Source organism: Zeugodacus cucurbitae, chromosome 6 (genome assembly GCF_028554725.1).
Source record: "Zeugodacus cucurbitae isolate PBARC_wt_2022May chromosome 6, idZeuCucr1.2, whole genome shotgun sequence".
In the NCBI taxonomy this organism is placed as follows: domain Eukaryota; kingdom Metazoa; phylum Arthropoda; class Insecta; order Diptera; family Tephritidae; genus Zeugodacus; species Zeugodacus cucurbitae.
In genome coordinates, this window is record NC_071671.1 from 72,432,156 (window position 1) to 72,455,351 (window position 23,196).

Sequence of the window (23,196 nt, forward strand, 5' to 3'; positions counted from 1 at the left end):
ATATTTTTCTTATTAGACGACAGTGTAACAGTCCGCCGGAAAGTATGCAAAGGCGTGTCGTGGATATAGCAATCTCCCTGCATGATGACGTCACTGCGACGCAGATTGTTGAGGCTAGGCCTTGTTCTCGACGTACTTCCCCTCTCCTTGGCACAAGCACAACTTTAATTCCTGAGAACTCTAGCGCTCAAAAATGAAATATCGGCATATTTTTGTAAAATTTTTATTTGTATAAGTCATTTTCGTATTATATATATTTTTGTTGTTTTTTGTTATTTTCCTACTAAGTAATTACGTTTGCATTTATAATTTTGTTTACACGTCGACAAAGCTTTAACTATGTGAATCATTAACTTATATCACATTACAATAAATTAGTATTAAATTACGTTTCTCCAGTATGCATATTAGCACTTATACATATAAATACGTTACATACAGATATCAAGTTAACCGCTATTTGGAATAACTAATACAATTACACAACGACTTACTCTCATTTCTATGGACATTTGACACTATTATTTAACAGAGAATTATTATCAAAAGCTCGCTCATTGTTGTTGTATTACGCATTATTGTAAACTGAAAAACCGAAAGAATTGAGTGGGAAACTGAGAGAATAAACAAATAATAAGGAGTGTCAAAGAATAAAATAGCCGCAAGCAACTGAGTACAGCTGATCGCCTATCTTGGAGAGCTTTCAAGCTTTTCAGAACAAATTCACTCAGGATAATTCTGTTCTTGAGATATGGATAAAAGCTTCAAATATCAATTCTTCTGTGAAAACTAAGTTTCATAGTCGAGCTTCTTTAAACCTATGCAGTGGAAATTAAGCTTTCAGTGCTTTCAGTGCTAAATGTTTCGAAGCATTTTAAATGTTTCTCTCTAAAACACATTATACTTATTATTCATTCAATCGGCTTGTGTATTGGTTTAAAACAAGTTTCAGGTTTAACTTTGGGGGAACAGGATTTAATCCAAAACAAATTTTTTTATAAACTATTGTTTAAAACAAAAGAGCAAAGTATCGAGGGCACAACACATTCACATAAAATATAAAGGAGCTTGTCGAGTTTCTAACCTAACAAATGAGCTCGTTAATTATTGTATAGCTAAATTAAATCTTACATCGAACTAAAAAGTCAGTCGTTTTTTTGGAAAATCAGAAAAACTTCTTCTCTACGCTATAGTATTTAGTAATATTAGGCGACGTCCGTCAGGTACCGCACGGGCTCTCTCAGTTGTCATCACTGAGCTTGCGAGCTGCACGTTGCACTCTCGAGCTGCACGCGCGTTGTTGTAGAGCTAGCTGCTGACGAGACGGACGCTGCAGCTGCTGTTGTTGCTGCTGCTGCCGTAGATGACGCTGCTGCTCCGTCTCCGCCTATGGGCATTGTCATTACGGTGCCATTGGGCGTTGTTACCGCGACGGCGGTTATTGTCGGCGGCATGAGTGCTGCAGCGCCCAGAGAGCTTAACGTTGTGCTGGAGGCCGCCTTTTGGTTGGGGAAGAGTACCGAGTAGGCGGGCGGCGGATCGAGCTCTTCGTAGTTGGGTGGGGATGCGCTGCCCGTTTGAAGATCACCTCCTGCGGCGGCGGCACTGCTCTGCAGCGCTGATTCGCGTTCGTTCTGGGTCGCGTGCTGGGATGCAGAGGCTGAAAGTGAACGGATGGTTTGAATGTGAAAGCTTAAGCGACAACAGCAAACTGGAAGGAAGGAAGGAAAGAAGGTAGTGGCGTAAGAATCGAGATGCCAATTGTAATGATGGAGGGATGGGAAGAGAGATATGTGCGAGGAAATATTTTTCGTTAGCGCGTTTCCAAGGAGAATTCCGTAGGACAATTTAACATTATATACGGCATTCGTTAGATACATTTCAATGATTTTAGTAAAACACAACGCGTCATTTCGCATGTGTATTGTAAGTGTGTCGGTGTATCCACAATAGTTTTTGTTTTAAAGATTAGTTTTGAAGGTGTTTGTGGAACGTGTTCATATAGCAAAATGTTATTTTGTAAGGAATTATTGTGGAACGCATTTGCACAGTACAAATTTTGAAAATATTTTTGGTTCAATGTGTGTTATGGGTGTCAAGCAATTCGAATTTTTGTGTTTTTGGTGAAATATTTTTTTTGATAAGTGTTCAAATTATAAAGAAGAGCATTAAAGTATGAAGGAAAGAGTCATTGCAATATTTTCGTGGTCGGTTTTAGTTGGGATTAGAGGAGGTTGGTGGAACGATATCAAGCAAATAGGAAAAGAGAAATTCAGGAATTGTTAGTTCGTGTGCAGGTGTTTGTGGAATGCAGCGTGTTGTATATAGTTGTTATTGAATGTAATGATTGAGTTGAAAAAACAAACCAAAATATAAAGAAAAAATTCATTACTCGAACGGAACAAACCACAGCTACTCAAAGTTATGCAAGCAAAAGCACCGAAATTCTCTAAAACTTACCCCAAAGTCCACATATCAGCAAGGCACCACCACACAGTAGCATGCCCAGCATGAGATAACCCCATGGGCCGTACTTCGAGAGGTCCGAGTTGAGGCCAGAACGTGTCGAATTGCGCCGATGATGGCCGGTGGAGCTTTCAGTGGTGTTCGCCTCGGCTTGAGCTGTGATGTTTGTAGTATTATTCGCATTTTGGCTTGTATCATTCGGACCGGATTTAGCTATTTGCTTCGAGTCGACTTTGCGCAGTGTGGTGGTATTCACACCGCCAGCGCTACTCTCATTCGCAGTCGCTGCATCCGCTGCTATGGCTATTGGGGTTGTAGTCCCGCTACGTGTCGGCACATCGAAGGCAAACAAATTGCGAAAAACCTCCAGAGCAAAGTGTTCGAAAATGTCGGTCTCCATGGCGGGTGGTATGGGTTCGCCGTAGCGCCGACGCTTCCAACACATTTCGTAGTCCTCATCACTGTCGTACTCATTGCTAACCGGACAATGACGAATGCCGTCACAGACGAGGTCCTTCGAAATGCAGAGGATTGGTTCGTCACTGTAAAACAGCGAGGTAAATAAAAAAAAAAAAAAATCCAATATTTTATGTAATAACTTACCCGATGCGCAAGCATTGGTGCTTCTTTTCACTGCGGCACTGATCGCCCTTGCCCAAGGCAGTGACCATCAGTTTGGAATTCAGCTTGTGGTGACCGTGCTCCCATACAATGCGCACACGCCCATGAAACAGTCGCACGGGGTCATCCATCTCCGGCGCTGAGTCCTCCAGCTGACATGGGTCCAATCGCCATTGCGGCGTATGGAAGTCGAGCGAGCTGAACTGTGAAGCAAACAGAACCAGAACAAAAACAATTGTATTTAATTATTATGCCAGACAGTTGTTGGTTACACGACGATCTACTAAGGAATGCTTGTAAGCACTTATAGAGGAATACTAAGGCGCATTGCTAAGCAAAATTGGTACGAAACATTCTCGGAGCACGGCAATAAAAACGACGCAAGCGACATGATTTCAATTAATTGACGACGTGCTTGAAATAACAATAACAGCAATAACAGCACAAATATGTATTATTCGCCCGTGCAAATTATCATAACACTAGAAGATGCTTTTGTTTTTGCTTTCATTGTTCAGGGAAGGAGAATTCGTTATTCTGCTCATAGCAGCAGCAAGTATGCCGACGTCGTTTCTATGTGTTCTGTAGATTAATCTGTAAGTGGACAGAGTGAAGTGACGAAAATCGTCAACAAATGAAGAAGAGCCGGTCTGCCGGGCATATGGTTTAGAAGTTAGAGGTGAGCGTTACACCTAAGCAAGACCGAGGATCGAGTGTATTTCGGTCTTGAAACAATTCCATCATCATTGGAAAAGCATCCAACAAGCGCTCAAATTCTATTGTCACTGTGAATGGATATTTATGCCTTTCATTTAATACATATATATTACGCAGTGTATTTTATTAAACAAGAAAAAAATAGTCTTTTTGTCAACAATAAGAATATTTGTAAATAAAATAAATACGCAGATCAACAATAATTCACCCGTTTTTTGGGTTGAAAACACATTGCCATCTGAACATTAAAGCGCCCACGCTGTCGAACACTCTAGCGCCAGGGCGTGCGACTTGGAGAATGTCCAATTGTTTTATCGACATCTATTTAAAACTGTCTGCCTGAGCTATTTCGCCAGTGGCGTGTGTGACTCGAATATTTAGCAATATATCTCTACATATTAAAATGTATGTTTGGATATTCGCATGCCATGTAAAATCAATAACGGTCATAAAATATGCATTTCGGCGGAGAACAATTATTCTAAGGCCAATAGATCAAACATTTTCAACTTTTTGACTGCCCAATTCATGGCATATTTATAGCAAACGTTCATACGAGGATACACCCAGCAGGAAATTCGTCGACGAGGAATCAATGTGCTCTATCGAAACGATTGGAAAGCTTGGTGTTTGATAGATGGTATCGATGAGTTGTTGGAACACACGTCTTTGATAAAGCGCAGACGTAGTTCTTCAGAGCTATGTTGGAGACTACCTTTTATTTTCCAGCTGGGCCACTGCGGACGCGCGAATGGCTGTATATGTTCGTGAGCGAATTAATATGCGAATTTGAATTGCCGTAAATGCTTTAGTTGGTGTGCCACACCCAGCCGCCCACCAGTCGTGTGCCCGGCGAAGCGAAGTCTCATTCATCGCATGCAAATGTCCAAGCGGTTGACAAGCTGGCCTGACATATTGACTGCCCAAATCGCACATAGCAGCAGCGCTGCTCCCAAGCGCTCGCACACATCTACAAGCTCACGCATAAATATGTTACGCGCACGCTCCCACTGGGGCGTCACGGCGTTGCTCGCTACGCAAATTCAAATTTCCCGCTACTGCCCGCTTTTTCAATTATATTTTAATGTCATATTTTGTTGTTGGTATTTATTGCACGTTTACTCTTCATTTTAGGCACTTGGGCGAATAACTAATTTTTACGCTGGAGACTCGGTCTATTTTTAGCACTGCTCTGCTTTCACATGTTTTCATTTATCTAAGCTCTAAGCTCCCTTATAAATATATATAGAGACTTATGTATGTATGTGTGTGGACTTCATTCAGAGTTTCAAGGTTGAACGCACGTCCGCCGCCCAGTTTATTTACATGTGAAACGAAATCAAATAGAACGAAAACATTTCAGACGAACTACTGCCAGTGATTGAAAACTTTAGGGTTATGTGTACATCAGGTGGAGAGATTTGACACAGAGCATTCAAGGGAATATTCTCCAGATAGGGTCAAGGGTATTCTTGAAATAGCACTTTCTGAGTGCGGCCACTCTTCCCAGTTTAGTTAAAGTCCATCTTTACATTAGATAAAAAGCCATCAAAAGCTCAAAAGCTTTTGCCAAAGAGGAAACGGAGTCAAAAATAGTTACAAATCTCGGACAAAATTTTCCAACTCCCACTATGTGTGTGTGATGATAACATTTGAAAGACCCACCTGAAGTTGGCTTCAGCCAATTGTGGAGAAGAAAGCTCAAAGCTCAACTGAACCCAGGGGTAAATCTGCAGAAATTCACAAGATTGTTGTTTTTAGATTTAGTTGTTGTCTCTGCGGCACCGCATTTGGCAAGAAACCTAAGCTGCGCTGTCGTACGTGGGATACTCGCTTGGATAAAGCTAAAAACGAGCTTCTGACCAGCTCAACGCCCAGCGCCTTACTCGCTTGGCGGCTTGGCTAACGAACTGATTGCCTTTGCGGATGAGTAAATCAAAAAAATAAAAATATTGTTTTCTTAAATGTTAAAGCGCTGGCAGATGGAGGCACATACACGGTCGCAGAGCCGACACCATTGTGTGGAAATGAATGCAAATGAAACTCGAAGCGCTCAACAACAACAAAAGCTGTTGGGATAAAGAAATTTCGAATGCGGTGCGACAACGCTTCCTGCTTCATTCATGCGAAGTTTCGGCGCCAATGGGATATAAATTAACCACAACCTTTATTGTGCTATTATATAAGTATATACATACATTGGAGCAGGTGGGCTTCATTCAACTCGCGAAATTTGCGGAAAATGTTTCAGCAAGATACATTTACTTCTGCAGTCCATTATGGAAGGGTGAACGCGACAAACGCTGGGCGGTTATCAGACTCTGCCGATATGAAAAACTTTTAATTAACGATCCAAAACGTCTTCACACCCTTACTTCCAGAAACTCAAGCCCAAAACTGCCATTCTAAATATTATTGTCTGTACCAAGATACCTTATAAAGACAGTACCCTCCAGTAAAATTCCCCCTTATTTGTAAATGCCGGTATATACGTTATATTTAGCTCGAGGAGCTTTCTTTTGGATCTACAGATCAAGTCGGTAATTGCTGCAAAAACCTTCATATCATTTCGAAAGACCACATGGAAGAATTGATCTTCAAACGATCCTCGGCTTCATGCCCATTTTTTTGAAGCAATTTTCTCGTTTACAATATTTTCGTTCAGGGTCGTCTGCACTTGCTGCCAAATGCGTTTCGGTGTGTTCAACCAAAAAACAAAACAACAAAAAATAAAGAAATAAGAAAATTACAACTGTTTCGACGGCGAAGCGCCAGCCAACGCGAAGTACCAACTGTTAAGAGCCACTAAACTGAAGTAATTCAAGGTGAGAATGAGATCATTTTAATAATAATTTTCATTTCATTGTTCATGTCTATATGCATATGTGCATAAATGCGTACATACATACGAGTGTAAAGAAAACAAAAAATACAAGCAGAGCAAACGGAAACATACGACAAAAAGAAGCGAAGAAAATCTTAGCGAAGGCGTTAACTTGGCAGAAACATGTGTTGTTGGGTATAATTAGTGGGAATAAAACACAACAATACAACAACAACATCAACGTATCAACTTTAGCTGAGCACTAAATAAGCTGGCAATTAAATGTCACCAAAGATAAAGGCCAACAAATATGAGGTTGTGATCTCTGGGGAAAAAAATTGAGATTTGATTTTTATTTTCTCAAAATACCGATTTGAAGTGAAGTTGATGAAGAGATCAATTCCGCATCTTAAACAAAAGACCCACAATTTGAGGCAGACTATAAAGACAGGTAGATTATTTAATGCAAATCGGCCCGTGTTCCGCACTGCCTTACACTGCTCATTCGGCTCTCATTAAAATTAATTTAATTACTCTTTTCCAGCTGCTGATTTTGGGCAAACACCAAAATAAATGACAGACAAACGAAATATAAATTCGATTCGATTCAAGCGTAACCCAAAAGCGAGCGCTTTGCTTGCGGACAGTGGACTGGCTAACTGACTGACTGGATGACCGACTGAGTGACTGCAAGCAATGCCTGAGTGCTTGTGCACGAAACCGTGCGAAATTCATGTACGCATGCGCAAAGTACAATAAGTCACATGTACGCGCACATCACACACACACACACACTGAATAAGCGCGCCTTTGGGTTCGGCATGGAAATGAGATTATTTCACATTGAAACTGAAATCGGCTTAAAAGCAAAAGCAAAAGCGTATTTGGCAATTTTCAAGTTATCGCATTACCACAGCAAACACAAACACACACGCACACCACCATATATATGTACAAGTATAATAGCCTAGCAAAGACGTCGTTCGAAAATAGAAATGTGAGCTGGCTGAAATAAATAACAGCTTCAGCAGCTTCAGGTTCTCGCTTTTTACTTAGTATTTTATTAAATTTATTTATAAACATTCGAAACATATCTGGCTTGGAATCTGGCTTCAAGCTCTAAGCTGCTAAACTTGCTCGAAGTCAACATGTCAGATTTGCGTTCTTTGAAACGGAAAAGAGTGGGGGCGAGGGGGGTGGTCTTAAAGTGAAAAAGCAAATTGGAAAAACAAATTAGTAACTCCATAATTACTCGCAAATCAGTCGAAGCCAAGCTGCAGCACACAAAAAGGCGGGAGTGACGAAAGCGGCGCCAAATTTAACTCAACGCCAATGCCGCGTTGGATTTCGCTTATTTTTAGCTCGGACGAAACTTGCTTTTTCGGTAATAAGGTCTAAACATTCTACATTGTGACAGAATACTTTCGGCTAATGACGCTAATTGGACATTTACCGAAGCCGCGGAGTTCGATTATTGCTGAGGGAGTTTGACGCCTCGATGGCATGAGACATTAATTTGTGTGGCCAGAGCTGACCAGCGGATATGAACAAAGACGAAAATACCTATACTTATGTTGTTATTGCTCTCACATAATTGGTGTTGTAAAACTTTTGTCCCTAGTATATACTCCAGTATATATCTATAACGAATCCACGAATGGGTTCTGTTCTTTTACCTATGGATACTGAGTCCATTTTCGGTCTAATTTCTTTCTTTATCACTCGGCCCTAACACCTAGCATAACTTATACTTTCAGATTGACAGTCATTCCATGGTTCCTGATCAACAATTATTTGGAATCAATACAGTGGTTAAACTGACAGCATCTATAGAACTCATTTTATGAAAGTTTTGGCTTAGCATTTACCGGTGGAAACACGGTAGCTGCATTTTAAATGAAACATTTTTTATAGAGATTGTATGTAACAAACTAAACAACATATAAAATGTTTACTCACAATGGACAATGGACACGATCTTGTTGGTTTTCCTGACTTGCTAACGGTCGCATTGATTTTGTCAATCAAAGACGTCATACCGCTGAGAGCTGGCAAACCGCTGCCAGGCGCTCCAGAGTTTGCAGCGGTTCCATCGTCTTCCGTCGGTGCGTTCGCTTCTCGTGCTGTCGTCGCGGTTACCGATGTAACTCCCACTGAGCTCGTCGCCGGGCCGACCACGTCGTCGACCTTGCCGTTGGAGGTGGTGCCATGGCGATTGCGGCGTATCTTTGGTAAAATAAGGCGTACGATGAAGCCATAGTTGGCGGGGGCGCTGAGGATGCGCGTGCACAGATGACGCTTCTCGGCTAAAACGCCGGGTGCAAATTCAAGTATTAGACTAGACTCTTTGCCGTCGCTCTCGATGTAGTGCTCCTGCTGAACGCTGCAGATCTGCTCGAATTTGGGATTCGTTAGGAAATTGATGTCTACAAAGGAAAAAAAACACATATGCATTAATCAAAAGCTCAATATGATGTAAGGGAGATCAAATCAATGTTTTGTCAGTAGAGTATTGTTAGGTTAACGGGCTGATGCAATGAATCTTATTTAGGCAGCTAAAATCGCCCATCCTTAGTGATACAGTGAACTCCTATGTATAAATATCATAGACCTTTATGCTCAAGGCGAATTCGAATTATTGAAGAGCGAGGCGTAGGTATGGCAAGCTAACATACTTTCCGCAGTTAGCACTTCTCAGAAACTGTGTCAAATGATTCATTCTCAGTTTGTGTTTTTGTGGTGTTTGCTTTTGCGGTCAAACGGCTGCCGAGTGATGAGTTAAGAATATTCTCATGTTGTCTTTATTTCATTACATTTGCCTTTACAATTTTACATGCAATTAGCTTCGTTCGTTGACAGCAATTACCAGTTAATCGATGGCGTATCAATAATGGCTTGACAGCGAACGCAAATACTTCATGCACCTTCACATCCACATTTACACTCATACATACTCATTTGTGAGTGAGTGTGTGTGTGTGGGTAATGGAATAGAAGTGGATGTGGTTGCGAGTTGTTCGAACAAATATTTGTGGATCTTAATTTAATTGAAATGTGCATGAGGTGAAACACGCTGAAAGGGCGACACGCCTCGTGCTGTCCGATAAATTTATATGGTTTATCTAAACAAATGCTACTCACCCGCTGTTCGTGCATAAATCCGCGTGTAAATGCACTTGCACTGAACTAAGCACTAAATTATGGAGCTTTACACGTGTGAATTATAAAAATCTTATCGCCTCAATCAAATAGTGAACGCTTGTGCACACTTTCCTTATGTAATACCATACGGAATATATCGCTTCCAAGTTTCATAATAAGCGACTGCAGATATCGTTGGAATGGTTCCGTACAAATACAAATCCTTCTCAATTTGAGGTGAGATTTGAATTTACTATTCCCACAACTCACTCAATGTCGATGTAACCGTGAATAAACTGCTATGGAAGTGCCAGTGTCAGGGGGTGTCTGTCTAAACATGTAAACATCAGCATCAAATATTTGATGAAAATGGTGATAATTAAATTAGCGTCTTTATTTGGCGAAGCCGCCGCGAAGCGCTTGTAATTCACACCCTGAATGTAAATCATTTATTTGATTTTACATAATTGAGTAATTAATGAAGGTTTAAATGAACTCACACATATAAACTTCCCGGCAGTTTGTCTGGGTTCTTGTTATGACAACTTTGGCGATAAAAAAGCTCAAAACATGTAAATAGGTGCAAGGTGAAAATGAGTTAGTACTATATGAATGAGTGTGCTAAAGAGGAAGAGAAAATAGTTGATAATTGCCAAATTAAAAGTGAAAGTTTTCAATTTTCCGCTGCTGCGCGCTAATGGAATTTTTTTTAGAAAATTATGAAAACGGGAAAACTGACGATAATCACTAAATACTCACACATATGTGTATTATAAGAGTCTATATTTCTACTGTGACGTTAGATCGTCTTGCTAATGAGCCAAGTGCAAAGATAACTTCGCTAGATATAATTGACATTTACTTGGCAATGAATTAATTATTGCTGCTCTCTAACACAACACGCCTCCTTTTATAGTAATTGAGCGGCCGATCGCCGGGGCAATGGGGTCAGCTGTGCAATAATTTGAAAATGTGCACACCAAGACTTAACATTGATTGCAATAAAAATAAGCTTTCTTTCTTTAAATTAAATACAATTTATTTAATTTGTATACAAATATGAACACACATATATGAGAGTAAGCGTGAAAATTAACGAAGCCCTGTAGGAAATATTCGAACTAATGAAAAGCTTAAAATAAAAGAAGATACATAAAAAGTCAAAAACGCATTCAATACAGAATCATAGTGTTCTATAATGCCCACTTTCACGTACGGAGACTGAAGATGAGGTACGGAGAGAAGAGCTGTCTATAGATGTTGTCGAAATTTTTTGTTGTTGAGAATGTTCTTTTGGTTGTGTGAGTCATAAACACGAAACAAGGATTCTCAAAGGTAAACTGAATTAAATGCCAACTTGATTAATGAGAGAATAATACTGGTTACTTCTCGAGATCTCTTGAAACTGTCATAAATGCTAGAGACGGAAAACATCGGAAATCTGCGTTCGACATGAAAGTACTACTCACAATTTCTTAGAATACAATTCCAATGAAGAGTAGAACCTTTCAAATATTATACCCTACGTATTTCCTACAGAGTTGGCACACATCTCTAAATGTGACAAATTAAATAAATTAATGCCGCCTGTGCGCGAACAACACTCGTCGGTGCAAACTTTTTAATTGGTCGGTGTATCCATCCACAACTTTTTCTCTACTCTATAACAGCATCTCGTTGAATGGTAATATTCCACAACTGAATTGCTATTTTCAGCTCAAAATAGCTAACGTTTTATTCGCTTGTATTTTTTTGTTTTTGTTTTTATTTTTATAATTGTTATTGTTCTCTGTTGCGCTTTTAATTGTTCGCTGCTTGAACGGATCGACGTTAAAGGTTAAAGTGTAAGTAAATTAATCAACCGGCACTCACGCAGTTAGTTGTGTGAATGTCGAACTCGAACTCGAGCAAACAATTGCACAGAAACACACACACACACACACATGTATGTATGTCTATACATAAACACAACTAGGAAACTCTTCAATGGGTCTCTTACCTTTTAACTGTGCGACATTGTCAGTGTGCTCTGTGAAATGCTCGAGCGGTCAAAACAAAGAAGAGAGTTATGATTGAAAAGGGGGAGATATGAAATACAACAACATTGCCATGTTAACAATTACGGCATGCCGAGAGTTACAATTGTATATACTCGCATCTCTCATTTGCATTTAATTATTAGCTAAGTAACTAAAGTTGCATATTTTCTAAAGGAAAATGTTTGCAATTTTCCTCATTCAATGCTCAGCTCAACGGAGTATACTGAATAAGCTATAATTACGCTTGAGTCACTGGAGTAAATAATCTCAGGGAAATGCGAGTATTCATGATTGCAGATTGTCATATTCTTACAATATGGCAACAATAACAATTAACTCCTTCGATTTCTGGAATTGATAGTTATACATGTACTCTCTTGTCTTCCATTGAGCAGCTTTATTGTTGCTTTGACAAGAGAGTAGAGCTCACACAGAGCGAGCTAAAAAAATTTTAATTACCAAAATTCATTGGAGGCGTGGGAGCATACAGTATTATTCTATATTGAAATATATTTAAATAATTAAAGCCATATTTATGCAACACATAAAGAGCAAACCTCTGCTCTTCCACCTGCCATCTGCCGCTTGCCACCTGGCGTGGTGACATCGTGCCGTCATGCCGTCAAGCCGCCACGCAATGCACCGCGACGTGACACCATGACACACTGTGGCGCCAGCGGCGTCTTCAGCTCTCGGCCGGGTCAGAAGCAATTAAATTTCCCCACGGAACGCGCCGCTAACGGAAAATGGAGTGCATCATCAACTGACACACATACGACAGCCGTCAGTCGGTCTTGCGACACAATTGGATACATCCGCAACAATCTCATCAGTGCGACTGCGCGCGCAATGAGTTTAATTCCTTTTTGCCGGAGTTACCTCATTTGATTTCATTTCATTGCTGCTCATTTTTTGTTCTGCCAACTGAAATTTCTGTAATCTCATTATATTTCCACTTCTTTTCTTTCTTTTTGTTGTGATTTCGCCATCAACTCGATTTGGATATTCATAATTTATGAGCTGCCAACTGTGCCTCTGTGTTGTGTTTGTTGTTGTTGCAAATTATTCATTCGAGAACTCAACCGGTGCTTTATTGTCGAGTTTTTTCTTTTCTTTACCTCATGCCATTAAGCTTTTTCCACTCGTGTCTCTTTGCGGTTTCTTAACTGTTGCAGTGTTTCAACTGAATACCCACGCTAATTTCATTCTTTTTCGGCATTTCGAATTTCGCCATTCACTTCTTGCTTGCTTCATTCAAATTTCCATAATCTCGACACTTTTTGTTGTTTTTGCCTTTCGCTGATTTCCGTTAGCCCCAAAGTGGGTTGAAAGTGAGTCAGTTGTTACTAAGCCCTCTTCGGGCAATGTCTTTTTTATTTAATTTTTGGTTTATTAACCTTTTGACGGCAGAAAATTCGCCAAACAATTCGCTCGCTCATTTAATTAGGAGAAAATGTGCATACGAGTATGTATCGGTGAATAATTGGGCCAGACATTTGTTTCTTTTACTGTTTACCCTTTTCACTTACGCACCGCTCAGTATGGGATTATTACAGTTTACACAACTGTATTGAAAATCATGTTGTTGAACAAATAAATAAAGGCGATATCAAGCAAACAGAACAAGAATTTCTGGTATTTTTGCTTTGTAAAAAATATTTTCGACTGAATTTCCACCCCTTCGGAGAGTAAATAAAGCTAAGAACTGTGATCCAGTACTGGAAAATTCCTCCAGGTACAACTCACAACCGTTATGAAAAGGCGCAGAAGTTGGATAAATATACTTGATCATTATAAATTAAATCAATTAGATATGAGTCATCGAACCATTTGTATGGAATTCACCCGAATAACCTTTTGTCTGTTCACATTTGAAAGGTTTTCAACACCCAAATATATTTAGAGCAGATCTGGAAATGCTGTTTTTATAGTGTCCTCCTCAAATGCTAGTGTCCATCCTATTATTCTCTGTCTCTGTATATATGCTCGACATATTTTTTTATGTTTGTTTCGAGCTTGCACGTCTACTCTTTGAAATTAGACAGATTTTCGAAAATAGTGACCTTTGCGCATTCTCAATCGGAGGGCAGCACTCGTAAGTAGTTCAAGTTGAAATCTACACGCATGGCTAGTGCAATTATCGTTTGAACTTTTATCATGAACACACTCGTTGTATGTATATATATATGTATGTATGTTTGTATGAATGGGGCGTGCAAAAGTACTCAGCTGATAAGTGACATCTAATAGACTCGCTTTATATGACAAATGTATGTATGTGTGCTTTGGTTGTGATCGGTGAAGCATAGAAATATAATTACATCCGATGATCCAATGAAAGTTTTAGATACCACGCCAGACTATTGGACTCATATTAATTGGAGTTCCAACGTCATATCATCCACAATCGTCCTCGTAATTTTTAGAGACAACAGCAAAGGTTTTCTAATTTTGGAACTTCAGATTCATAGTCAGCGATTTATTTGCAATACATCCAACATTTGTGTTGATTTGAGTGTATTGGAGTGGAGTTCGGCAGCCGTTGCTATGGGCCCAAAAAGCCCAGAGCCATTTAGCAGCAACCGGTTTTCAATTTTACAACGAGTACAGCGGAATTGAATTGTAAATACTCCAACACTATTAAAGATCGCTTTGCTCTCGAATTCTACAATAGCTGAAAACGAAATGCGTCTTTGGGAAATCCTTGCCCTCTACTCGGCCAACTGTTGAATCACTCGGATGACCGAACTGTGTGAGTTTTAATATATTTTCGCTTTAAATGTCGATTGGTTTTTGCCAACCTTTGGGTGAGTTTTTCGAGTCTAGAAGTGTCTTGGCGCGACCCATGTATTCATTAGACGCAATAAAAATAAAAACAAACACCAGACTCAACAAAAAATGGCGAAACGTGTTTTAGGCGCTCACACACTCATTCACATTTCAATTGTTTTTACTTTAACGAAACCTGTTGTCCGGCTGAAGCACTAAAGTGGAGATCATCAAAAGAATAAATTAGAAAATCAAATAAAGCTTCGCCTGTTTTTTGGCACAGAAACCGGTGAGCGATCTTACAAGTTTAGCATATCTATACACTTAGCTTCTATACTTAATACATATGTACATACTCACATACGAGCGTATAGTAGCTCGCACATGTGACTAACGCGCGTTTACTCTCGCGATTTGGCGCCAGTGTGCCGTAGAGACTATTTGTAGACAGAATGCTTTATGGACTCTTTTGAATTAATAGAATGGCTTAGAATTAATTTTATGATGCTTTGTTTACCGTTAACACTTAGTGAATATGAAAAGTATCAATAAAGGGGACTGTTACAATCCAAAGAATACTTTCTCCAATATTTTGTACAAAATACTGTATTTAGATTATCGTTGCTTTTAGATTGGTATATAGTGGATTGCTGGATTGGGTATATAAAATAAATTATAATAAAATAAACAGTATCTTTAATATAACAGTACTATTTATAAGCAGGTTTGGAACTTTATTAAAGCGATTGACTTAATAACATTTTAAATCACAAAGTTGAAGGTATTTTGACCTGTTCACGACTTTCGATTCGCCGCTCTTTGTGATCAAAATTTCCACTTTTCTCTCTAATCAAAAACCTTATAGATGAAAGCAATAAAAAAATGTTCCAGCAGACAATGCAATACAATATTCCCTCTATTGTATAAGTATTGCTAAATTCCCGTTATTTGTTCAATTCGCCACTCTCTTAGTTTCAGCGAAGGAGACTATTTTTGACTCTACCGATCAGATGGTATTATCAAGTGATATTTTTGATGAAAAAGGTATGATCTGAGGCACAATTTACGACTTCAACTAAGAGAAGAATGAAAGCCCAACAGTTATTTGCAAAGCAATAAAGAGTCAACAAAATAGTTATTTAGTTGTCAAAAACATATTTTATTCAAGTTGCAGGAATGGTTCTTATATTAAGGAGATATTTTAAGCTGTACATGTGAGACTCTGAACTTTAAGAGAACTCAAATGCTCAATTTTTGAAAAATTGTGTGCGAAATTACTGAATTACTGAATATTATTTTGCACACATATTCGTTTCCATGTTGAACACGTCGTTTATGAGTATTTATTAGACGTGTGGTCGCATATATTGTATGCATATATAAGTAAGATATAACTGCAACGAGGTGCATGTACATACTATATGTGAGGAGGCGTCTCTAAGAGTCTACTTGAAAGCGTAGGCGCGCCTAAAACATAAACAATTTTATTATTTATTTGCGCGACCTTAGAGGCTCTCAAGTTCCCATATACATATGTATGTATGTATGTCTCTGTAATTTACAATCCATGTAATTGCACCATATTTATGTATGTAAGTAGAATGCTTTCATTACCAAAACAAATAGAGTTGCTGTTGAAAAGCACGAATTGGGTCAATTGTTGTAGACGTAAAAACCCGCTGAATAAATGACAAATAGACAAACACACATTCATTGATACTTTGAGCACATATGTACATACAGGCACAAGATGTGCGTTTGTATGAGTGTGTGTGTGTGTGTAATTATGTGAAAAGTGTCAATTATGTATGAATACATTTTTTCATTCAGCTCTATTGACATGTTTAGGTGCATGGAGACGGACAGATAGACAGACATACTCAGCGGCACTCGCTTAATAGACGAGCGCATTGACGCTGCAAGTGCAGCTCAACAATGCGGAGCTATTTTCATCGTTTCGAGGCATTAAAATGACTTTTGAAGCATTAAGCAATTTCATGACAAGGTTGCCGCTCAACTCATCTTCATAACACACAAACACACCATATAGTGTATTAACATATTAAACAAAAAAAGCATAAACAAGTGTGTGTGTGTGTGTGCTAATTTGTCTATAACTCACAACTCACCAACGCTGATTGCCGCTGCTGTTAGAACATTGAGCTTTTGTTCATGAACGTTTTACATAAAAAACGCAAATATTAACTCGGTTAGCGATCATTAAGCGCATAAATAGGCTGTGAACATATTGACATACACCTTTTCCCCTTCTCCTCTCACACATCAGCACACACATGGACACTTATGTAAATATGTACGTTGGATAAACAAGTGCAACGCGTGTTTCACATGAAGTTGCAAATTCGATGGAGTAAAAGACCGCAAAGACTTCTAAAAAACAATAAAAAACAGTTCACAAAGTGTAAATCTTCTGGGACGCGACTATCACTAGCCACTGCTTGCCCATTGTGCTCACACAAATCTGATATTTATCCGCTTATGCATCTAACGCTTGCCATCTCCATAGAATAGTAGGCCAATCCCCGACCGATGGCGCTTTGTGCACTCAACCCTTTCCTGCCTCCATTAACCAGTCATGCACCGTTAGTCAGTTAGTCGGTTGGCCGTGTTTCGCGATATAATCATTTGTTACTTAAATGGGTTGAATAAACTCAGCCGCACATTCGAACGCTTTAACTGACACACACACACACATACTAAAGCAAACACATACATACTTGTATGTTAGAATGGATGTGAGTAATTCTATGTTTACCACAACATTCTATAAAATTACATTCAACTTCGGCTCACTACTTTGAAAAAAAAAAAAAATGTTGCTAGTTCTATTATTTTGTATTAAAGAAGAGTATTTTTACTATGACAGCAGGTGTGGGCAGCGAGTACTTTTGTGGGTACCTACTCTCCCAAGTCCTTAGTACTTTCTACTAAATCTCATGCGCTTCTTTACAATAAATGGATTACTATCGGTTCACTGGGCCAGTGGAACGCACCTCAGAAGATGGAAAGAGGTTAATTCATAACAGTAATTAACACCTCAGACAGTGTTAACTGACTGAACCCATTACGTAATTTATGTAGAAACGTAAGACTCACTCGGCAAGTGTACAGTTATACATTAGTTTTCCAACTGACGGTGAACCAACAGTTTGCCAGAGAATTGCATTTCTCCGCAAGAAAAGTAGGTGAAGCGAACCTCGATGTCAGGTTGTCAAAGTGTTTGGATTTCAGTTTACACATTTTTCTTAATTTTCCGTTTTTATTATTTGCAACAAGCGACAAATATCTTGACCCGTCAACTTTCTAATAAAAAACAGTTAAATTCCTGTTAGCTGTCAGTGGCACAAATAAAGAGCAAGAAACACTGCCGAAATCTATGAACGACAGACGCCGGTGAGGGGCATGATGTCGAGAATTCTCGACTCCGTGAGTGGGTTAAGCCATGAGTTGGCTGCAAGTTGCACGCCACAAGCAACAACAAGTCGCTCAGTTATCTTCGAGTGCAGTTAGCTAAGAAGCCATGCGACCGGCAACCGGAAAAACAATAGTGAATAAATAATCTTGCCACGCAGCGACAGAACGAACAGCAAGTCAGGCAATAAATGTGGCAACCAGCCGGCTGCGGAACGCTTTTCCATCGCACATTTACCGCTGTGACTGTCGTTGCACACCTAAATGCATACACACGGGGAATAACAACGCGATGGCAACAAGCAACAATGGCAGAGATGCACGCGAGATGCTAACGGCAATCGCCGCCGTCACGGCTACCAACTGCACTCATAAATATGCATGAATATTGCACAATACTACTGTACAAGAAGATGCATGGGGCGCACGAGGAAAGAGCCTTCAGGCAGCCAACTCCGACCGGCGGTTACCATAAAGCGAGATCAAAGAGGCGTGCCGAAGTTGCCGCTCTAATGGACGCGTAAATCAGGTGCGCATGCGCGTGGCACAACCGTTTGCCACCTTCCGCTTTGCCGCTCGGTTCTGGCGGCGATACTTAAATACATATGTACATACGCATTGTACATTTGTTTTGCAATTTATTGCAAAGTTTTGCACGCCACTGTACGGCGCAGCCAATATCAGCGAAAGAAATCATGAAACAGTTTGAATTATGTATTAGCCACATTCTGAATTTGATTTGGGCCAAAAGATGAGCAGTCTAACCCCTTATTAAGAAATTATTAAAGTTTTCAGCGCTGATCTCTTTCTAGGTCCCTTTGAACATATAGGTCTGAGTGTGAACTAAGCTCTTCTATGCCTTTTAGTCTTTTTTTAGTCAAGGACCCAGAAGCAAAAGAGCTCCAATCTGTTGCAAATGACTAAATAATTTTATTATTCTCTTGATTATTTGCAAGTAATTGTCCCGCAGGTGTTTCGTAAATCTCATTTTCGAATATCATAGCTGCACCTCCTTCTAGCCATTAATTAACCTTAGCATTACAATTGATAAAACTAAATACATTTTATATAACAGGTAATTAACGCACGTGCATAACTATTAAATTCAATTTTTTCGCTTCGGTTTTCGAGTTTAATTAGCACTTTTCGAAAAGTCATTAATTATAAAGTTCAAGGTGAATATTATCATTCCCAGTGCTTAATGAATCTGAGACTCAAGCAACGCATTCAGCTTTCGTTCGAAATCAACCTTTTGAAAATTTGGAGATTAAGACTAAGACTCCGGAGTGTAGAAGACGGCACTTAAAGAAAGAATTTGTACGATACATTATCCGGTTAGGAAATGTATTCGGCTAAATTGATCCACTCTCTATGCGATCATTAGCTTCCTGGAAAGGGAACTTCCCACTAAGAGCACCCTGTTTAGCCGCAATTAAGCCGTTAGCCACGATCGCGCTAAAAAAATATAATATAAAATTACAACTAAACAGTATTTTATAAATGCAAACACCTTCATTTGTTCGGGCGTGATATCTTCGGAAATTTCGTGGAAAATGCAAGATTTTTCTAAAAATCCGAAAGCCTCTACCCCCCATGAGTGTGTGTTTCTGTGGCGGTAGCAAAATCCAACTAATTGAGTTCAATAGAAAGGTGCAATAACTTTTTCTCTCGTTGTTGTCATGCCGTTGCTTTATTAATTGCATTTCACACGAACCGGCAATGGAGCAGTGTGTTTAGAAGATGATGAAGAAGAGGAAGAACAACGACAAGCGATTCTCATGCGGAGCCATTATACTTTGAATGAATTATTCAGATGCAAACCGGTGTTATGGAGAAGCAGGAGGTGGGAGGAGCAAAATATAATGAATTGATAATTGCAATTACAGTAAATATTTAACCGTTCCAACGGCACTCACTCGTGCATAGCAGAAACGTGAACTGAGAAATTACAAAGAAAAATAAGTTGCAGCAGCCGTCGCGAGTTACGCCATGAGCACACTTACTAGCATGTACTTCCATTATGCGATACAGACGTGTCTGCGGATCGCTGTAGCGGCAGATATTATCGCCGAACGAACTCAAATGCCGTTACAATTGCATTTGAAGGAAACTGCGTAACGAGCACTCGTTAAGTCATAAATTTGATATGATGAGCAGCAGCGGTTTTCAGCATTGTGAAAAAAGCTTCGGTACTCGTTTGGTTTTCAATGAAATTCAGTTCACAAATAGTTCGATTACCCATTTTCCAACACAAACTGACTTTAATTTCTCGTCTAATCTGCGGTTTTCAGGTCCCCACACACACCATACTTAAGGGACCCGCAAGACCGGAAGTAACAGACAGCTGATCGATGACGTCGAAGGTCAATACACTTTCTCTGGAGTGCTCATTTATGGTCAGCACGCGAGTACAATGTTTTTGTGAAATGTGTTTGTATTTATTTATATTGACGAAAAAACTTGCCTAGAACTCATCTCGGCACATTGTACCTTACTTCAAACTTATTCTTAATCTTGTTTACGATACGTTAAGCGAATTCATCTACGAAATGCTTGAGAATAAACACTAAATACTATGTGCTTTGGTCTCTACGCTTGTTTGCATATTCCATGGCAAAATTAATGTTCATTTGTTCACTGCGATCATTGGCGGTCAATTGCGGTCAATTCGTCGCCTTTGCTACTTTTTTTGCTTTTGTTGTTTCTGTATGTTCTGTATTTGTTTTGGCGTTGCCATTGTCGCCGCTGCGTAATTGCCAGTGTAGCATTGTGGAACCGGTTGCATGGCACACGCACACACCAACTCGTGGGCAATATCGGGCGAGTAAACAAAATATTCTCAAGAAATTATAATTAAATTGAACAATAACCGTTTAATAAGTATTCTCTAAAGACTTTGTTAGATTTCTGCGAGTGAAGGTCGAGGCTGGCATTTGACATCCATCCATTGATCCATTTCTTTCGAAGACCTCAATTGAGTACTACTATTTCCTAGAGGTAGAGCAGACATGGAAACAGCTCGATAGCTCTTCGTTTCTGTGCGCACAGAGCGTTGGGTCTTCTTAATATTTCTTTATTTTTGAAACAGAAAATGGCTAAATGACTTGGGAAGGTTGAGAGTGCGCGACGGCAATGCCAGCGAAACAGTTTTATTTATGATGAGGAAATGCTTTATATGTGTTTATATACAGTATATTATAGACTGAGTGTTTTCGTAAATAAATTTCTGGTTTTTCATGGAAATGTTGTAAGCGCACTTACTCGAGTAGACGGTGGCCCCCTCTGCGGCAGAAATCGCACTGGCCATGGCCAACAATGACAAAACGCCGATCAATGAAACACGAAGAGTGGCCAAGTTAATTTGATTCCTCATTTCACAATCTGGCATATTTCGCTGGCGTCTTTTAATAACGAATTTATTGCTTTTGTGTTCGTCGTCGGTGCTATTGCACACACGGTTTTTAACAGCACTGTTGCTGTTGTTGTTGTTATTGTTATTGTGGCTGTTGCTGTTGCTGTTGCTGTTGATGGGATAGTCACAGCTGTCGCTCAACAGAAGACATGAGTTGACCATTTTGCTATTTGTATGCTTCTTCTTGATTATTTACGCTCGCCTTTATATATTTTTATTGTTGTTGTTGTTGTTTCAACACTTTATTTTTATCGATGATTACGCTTTGTCACTGCTATTCTTCTTTAATTTTCTTATTCGGCTGCATTAGCATTGCCAAACACTCGCCAAGACTGTGGCTTTTGTTTTTGTTTTTGTGTTTATGATTTGATTTTTATTAATTAATTAAAATTGCAAATTTTAATTTTAATTTTTTTCACAACAAATCGCGTTTGCAATAATGCCTTCGAAGCGTTTATTATTTATTTATTTGCTTGTTTGTTTTTTGTGGAATTTCGCTTTGAAAATATTTTAATTCCAATCAAAAATGCAAAACTCGTCGGAGCAGTTGTTGTTGTTGTTGTTGCTGCTGTTACTGCTGTTACTGTTAATTTGCATCACCAATATGAGTTTGTCAGCTTTTATGTTGAATTTGCATCTCACTTGCTGGCGTTTATTCGGTGCAAATACAATTTAGCGATTCGAAAAGCCAAAAAACAGCTTTCACACAATCCACTTCGAGAGACACACCACACACGATCTCCCAGAGAAACACGTTAAAACACTGGACGAAATTGTGAAAATTGCAAAAATCGCTCAGGAATTTTCCAATTCGCGCACAAATAATTTCGCATACACGCCCTAACTTCGCAAATAGGCTCTTCGAATAGCTGAGGCCTCTTTATCATATCGTTTTCATAATTTCGCGCTTTGAACAGTTAACTGCCGCGTATTGTAATTTGCTCATTTGTCGTAAAACCGAAAAGCCATAATTTAATAGCGCAAAATTACTTGGAAATTTTGCGGTCTGATTCGTTTCCAACAGTTAAAAAAGCCGGAATCGTTGTTGGGACGATTCGTCGTTGCTGCGTTCGTCGTCCACGTGTTCGCCTCCGCTCAACGTTCGCTCGCGCCGAATATCAGATTCCAACTGAGCTCACCTTTGCGACGATCACAGCAGTTGGCAGTTTTCCGTCGTTCAACATTACCAACAACTCACACACTCTCACGGCATATGGCATCTATATGCGCTCACAAATCAGCAAAGGTAAATAAGTAATAAAATAAACTGCCGCGCGATGAGGTACGTGCGTGTGAGTGTGCCTTCGTTCACGTCGACTGTGCTGCGAAGCGCCGACTGTCTTGAACAACTTCATATTTTCCATCATGTTCGTTGAAGTGAGGTTTGTTGTGAGGCTCTTCGGCGAGCGATAATGATATTGACAACACGATCATCCCGCTAGTCGGCGGCGTCAACGTTGTGGGCTTCATCATCAACTGTGAGCAACCGAGGAGAGGTCTGTGCAGTCTTGTGTGTTGTCTGATCGCCAAATGTGGGATGGGAGCGAAGATTACAACAGGCGATGATCACGGTGGTATGAGGGGTGCAGAAGGAAGAGAGAGAGCGCGCTAAGCGCTCTAGCGTATTGATCGTCAGAGAATGTGATATGTTAAGCGCTTTAATATATTACAATTGACAATTAAAAATTAATCAAATAAAATCTATTTTCGCGGAAACCGCTTTGGCTGCTGCTGGACGAAGCGTAGGGTGAAACCGGTTTTCTCAGAAGCCACTG

General features: G+C 39.6%; 1 protein-coding gene across 2 annotated transcripts; it reads right to left on the minus strand.

Annotated features, from left to right (window-relative positions):
- Positions 1–207: 207 nt before the first annotated feature.
- LOC105221359 (hypothetical protein) lies at positions 208–22,700 on the minus strand. 2 transcript variants are annotated; one of them, XM_011198267.3, is made up of 5 exons: positions 21,271–22,700; positions 8,588–9,054; positions 3,070–3,290; positions 2,461–3,008; positions 208–1,711 (listed from the first exon to the last, which is right to left on the minus strand). In XM_011198267.3, exons 1-5 carry the CDS (start codon positions 21,581–21,583, stop codon positions 1,251–1,253), a joined length of 2,010 nt encoding a protein of 669 aa, XP_011196569.2. In that variant the 5' UTR covers positions 21,584–22,700; the 3' UTR covers positions 208–1,250. The 2 variants fall into 2 exon arrangements, with proteins under 2 accessions (XP_011196569.2, XP_011196570.2); XM_011198268.3 differs by having other exon boundaries at positions 208–1,660; positions 21,271–22,670.
- Between the last annotated feature and the right edge of the window lie 496 nt (positions 22,701–23,196).

Bases quoted from the DNA above. Each gene is read 5' to 3' on its own strand.
- LOC105221359 (XM_011198267.3), bottom strand. From the start codon at position 21,583: ATGGTCAACTCATGTCTTCTGTTGAGCGACAGCTGTGACTATCCCATC. The intron at 9,055-21,270 runs GTAAGTGCGCTT...TTTCCTTTGTAG, and splicing joins GGGGGCCACCGTCTACTCGA to ACATCAATTTCCTAACGAAT. The intron at 3,291-8,587 runs GTGAGTAAACAT...TTTGCTTCACAG, and splicing joins GATCGTGTCCATTGTCCATT to TTCAGCTCGCTCGACTTCCA.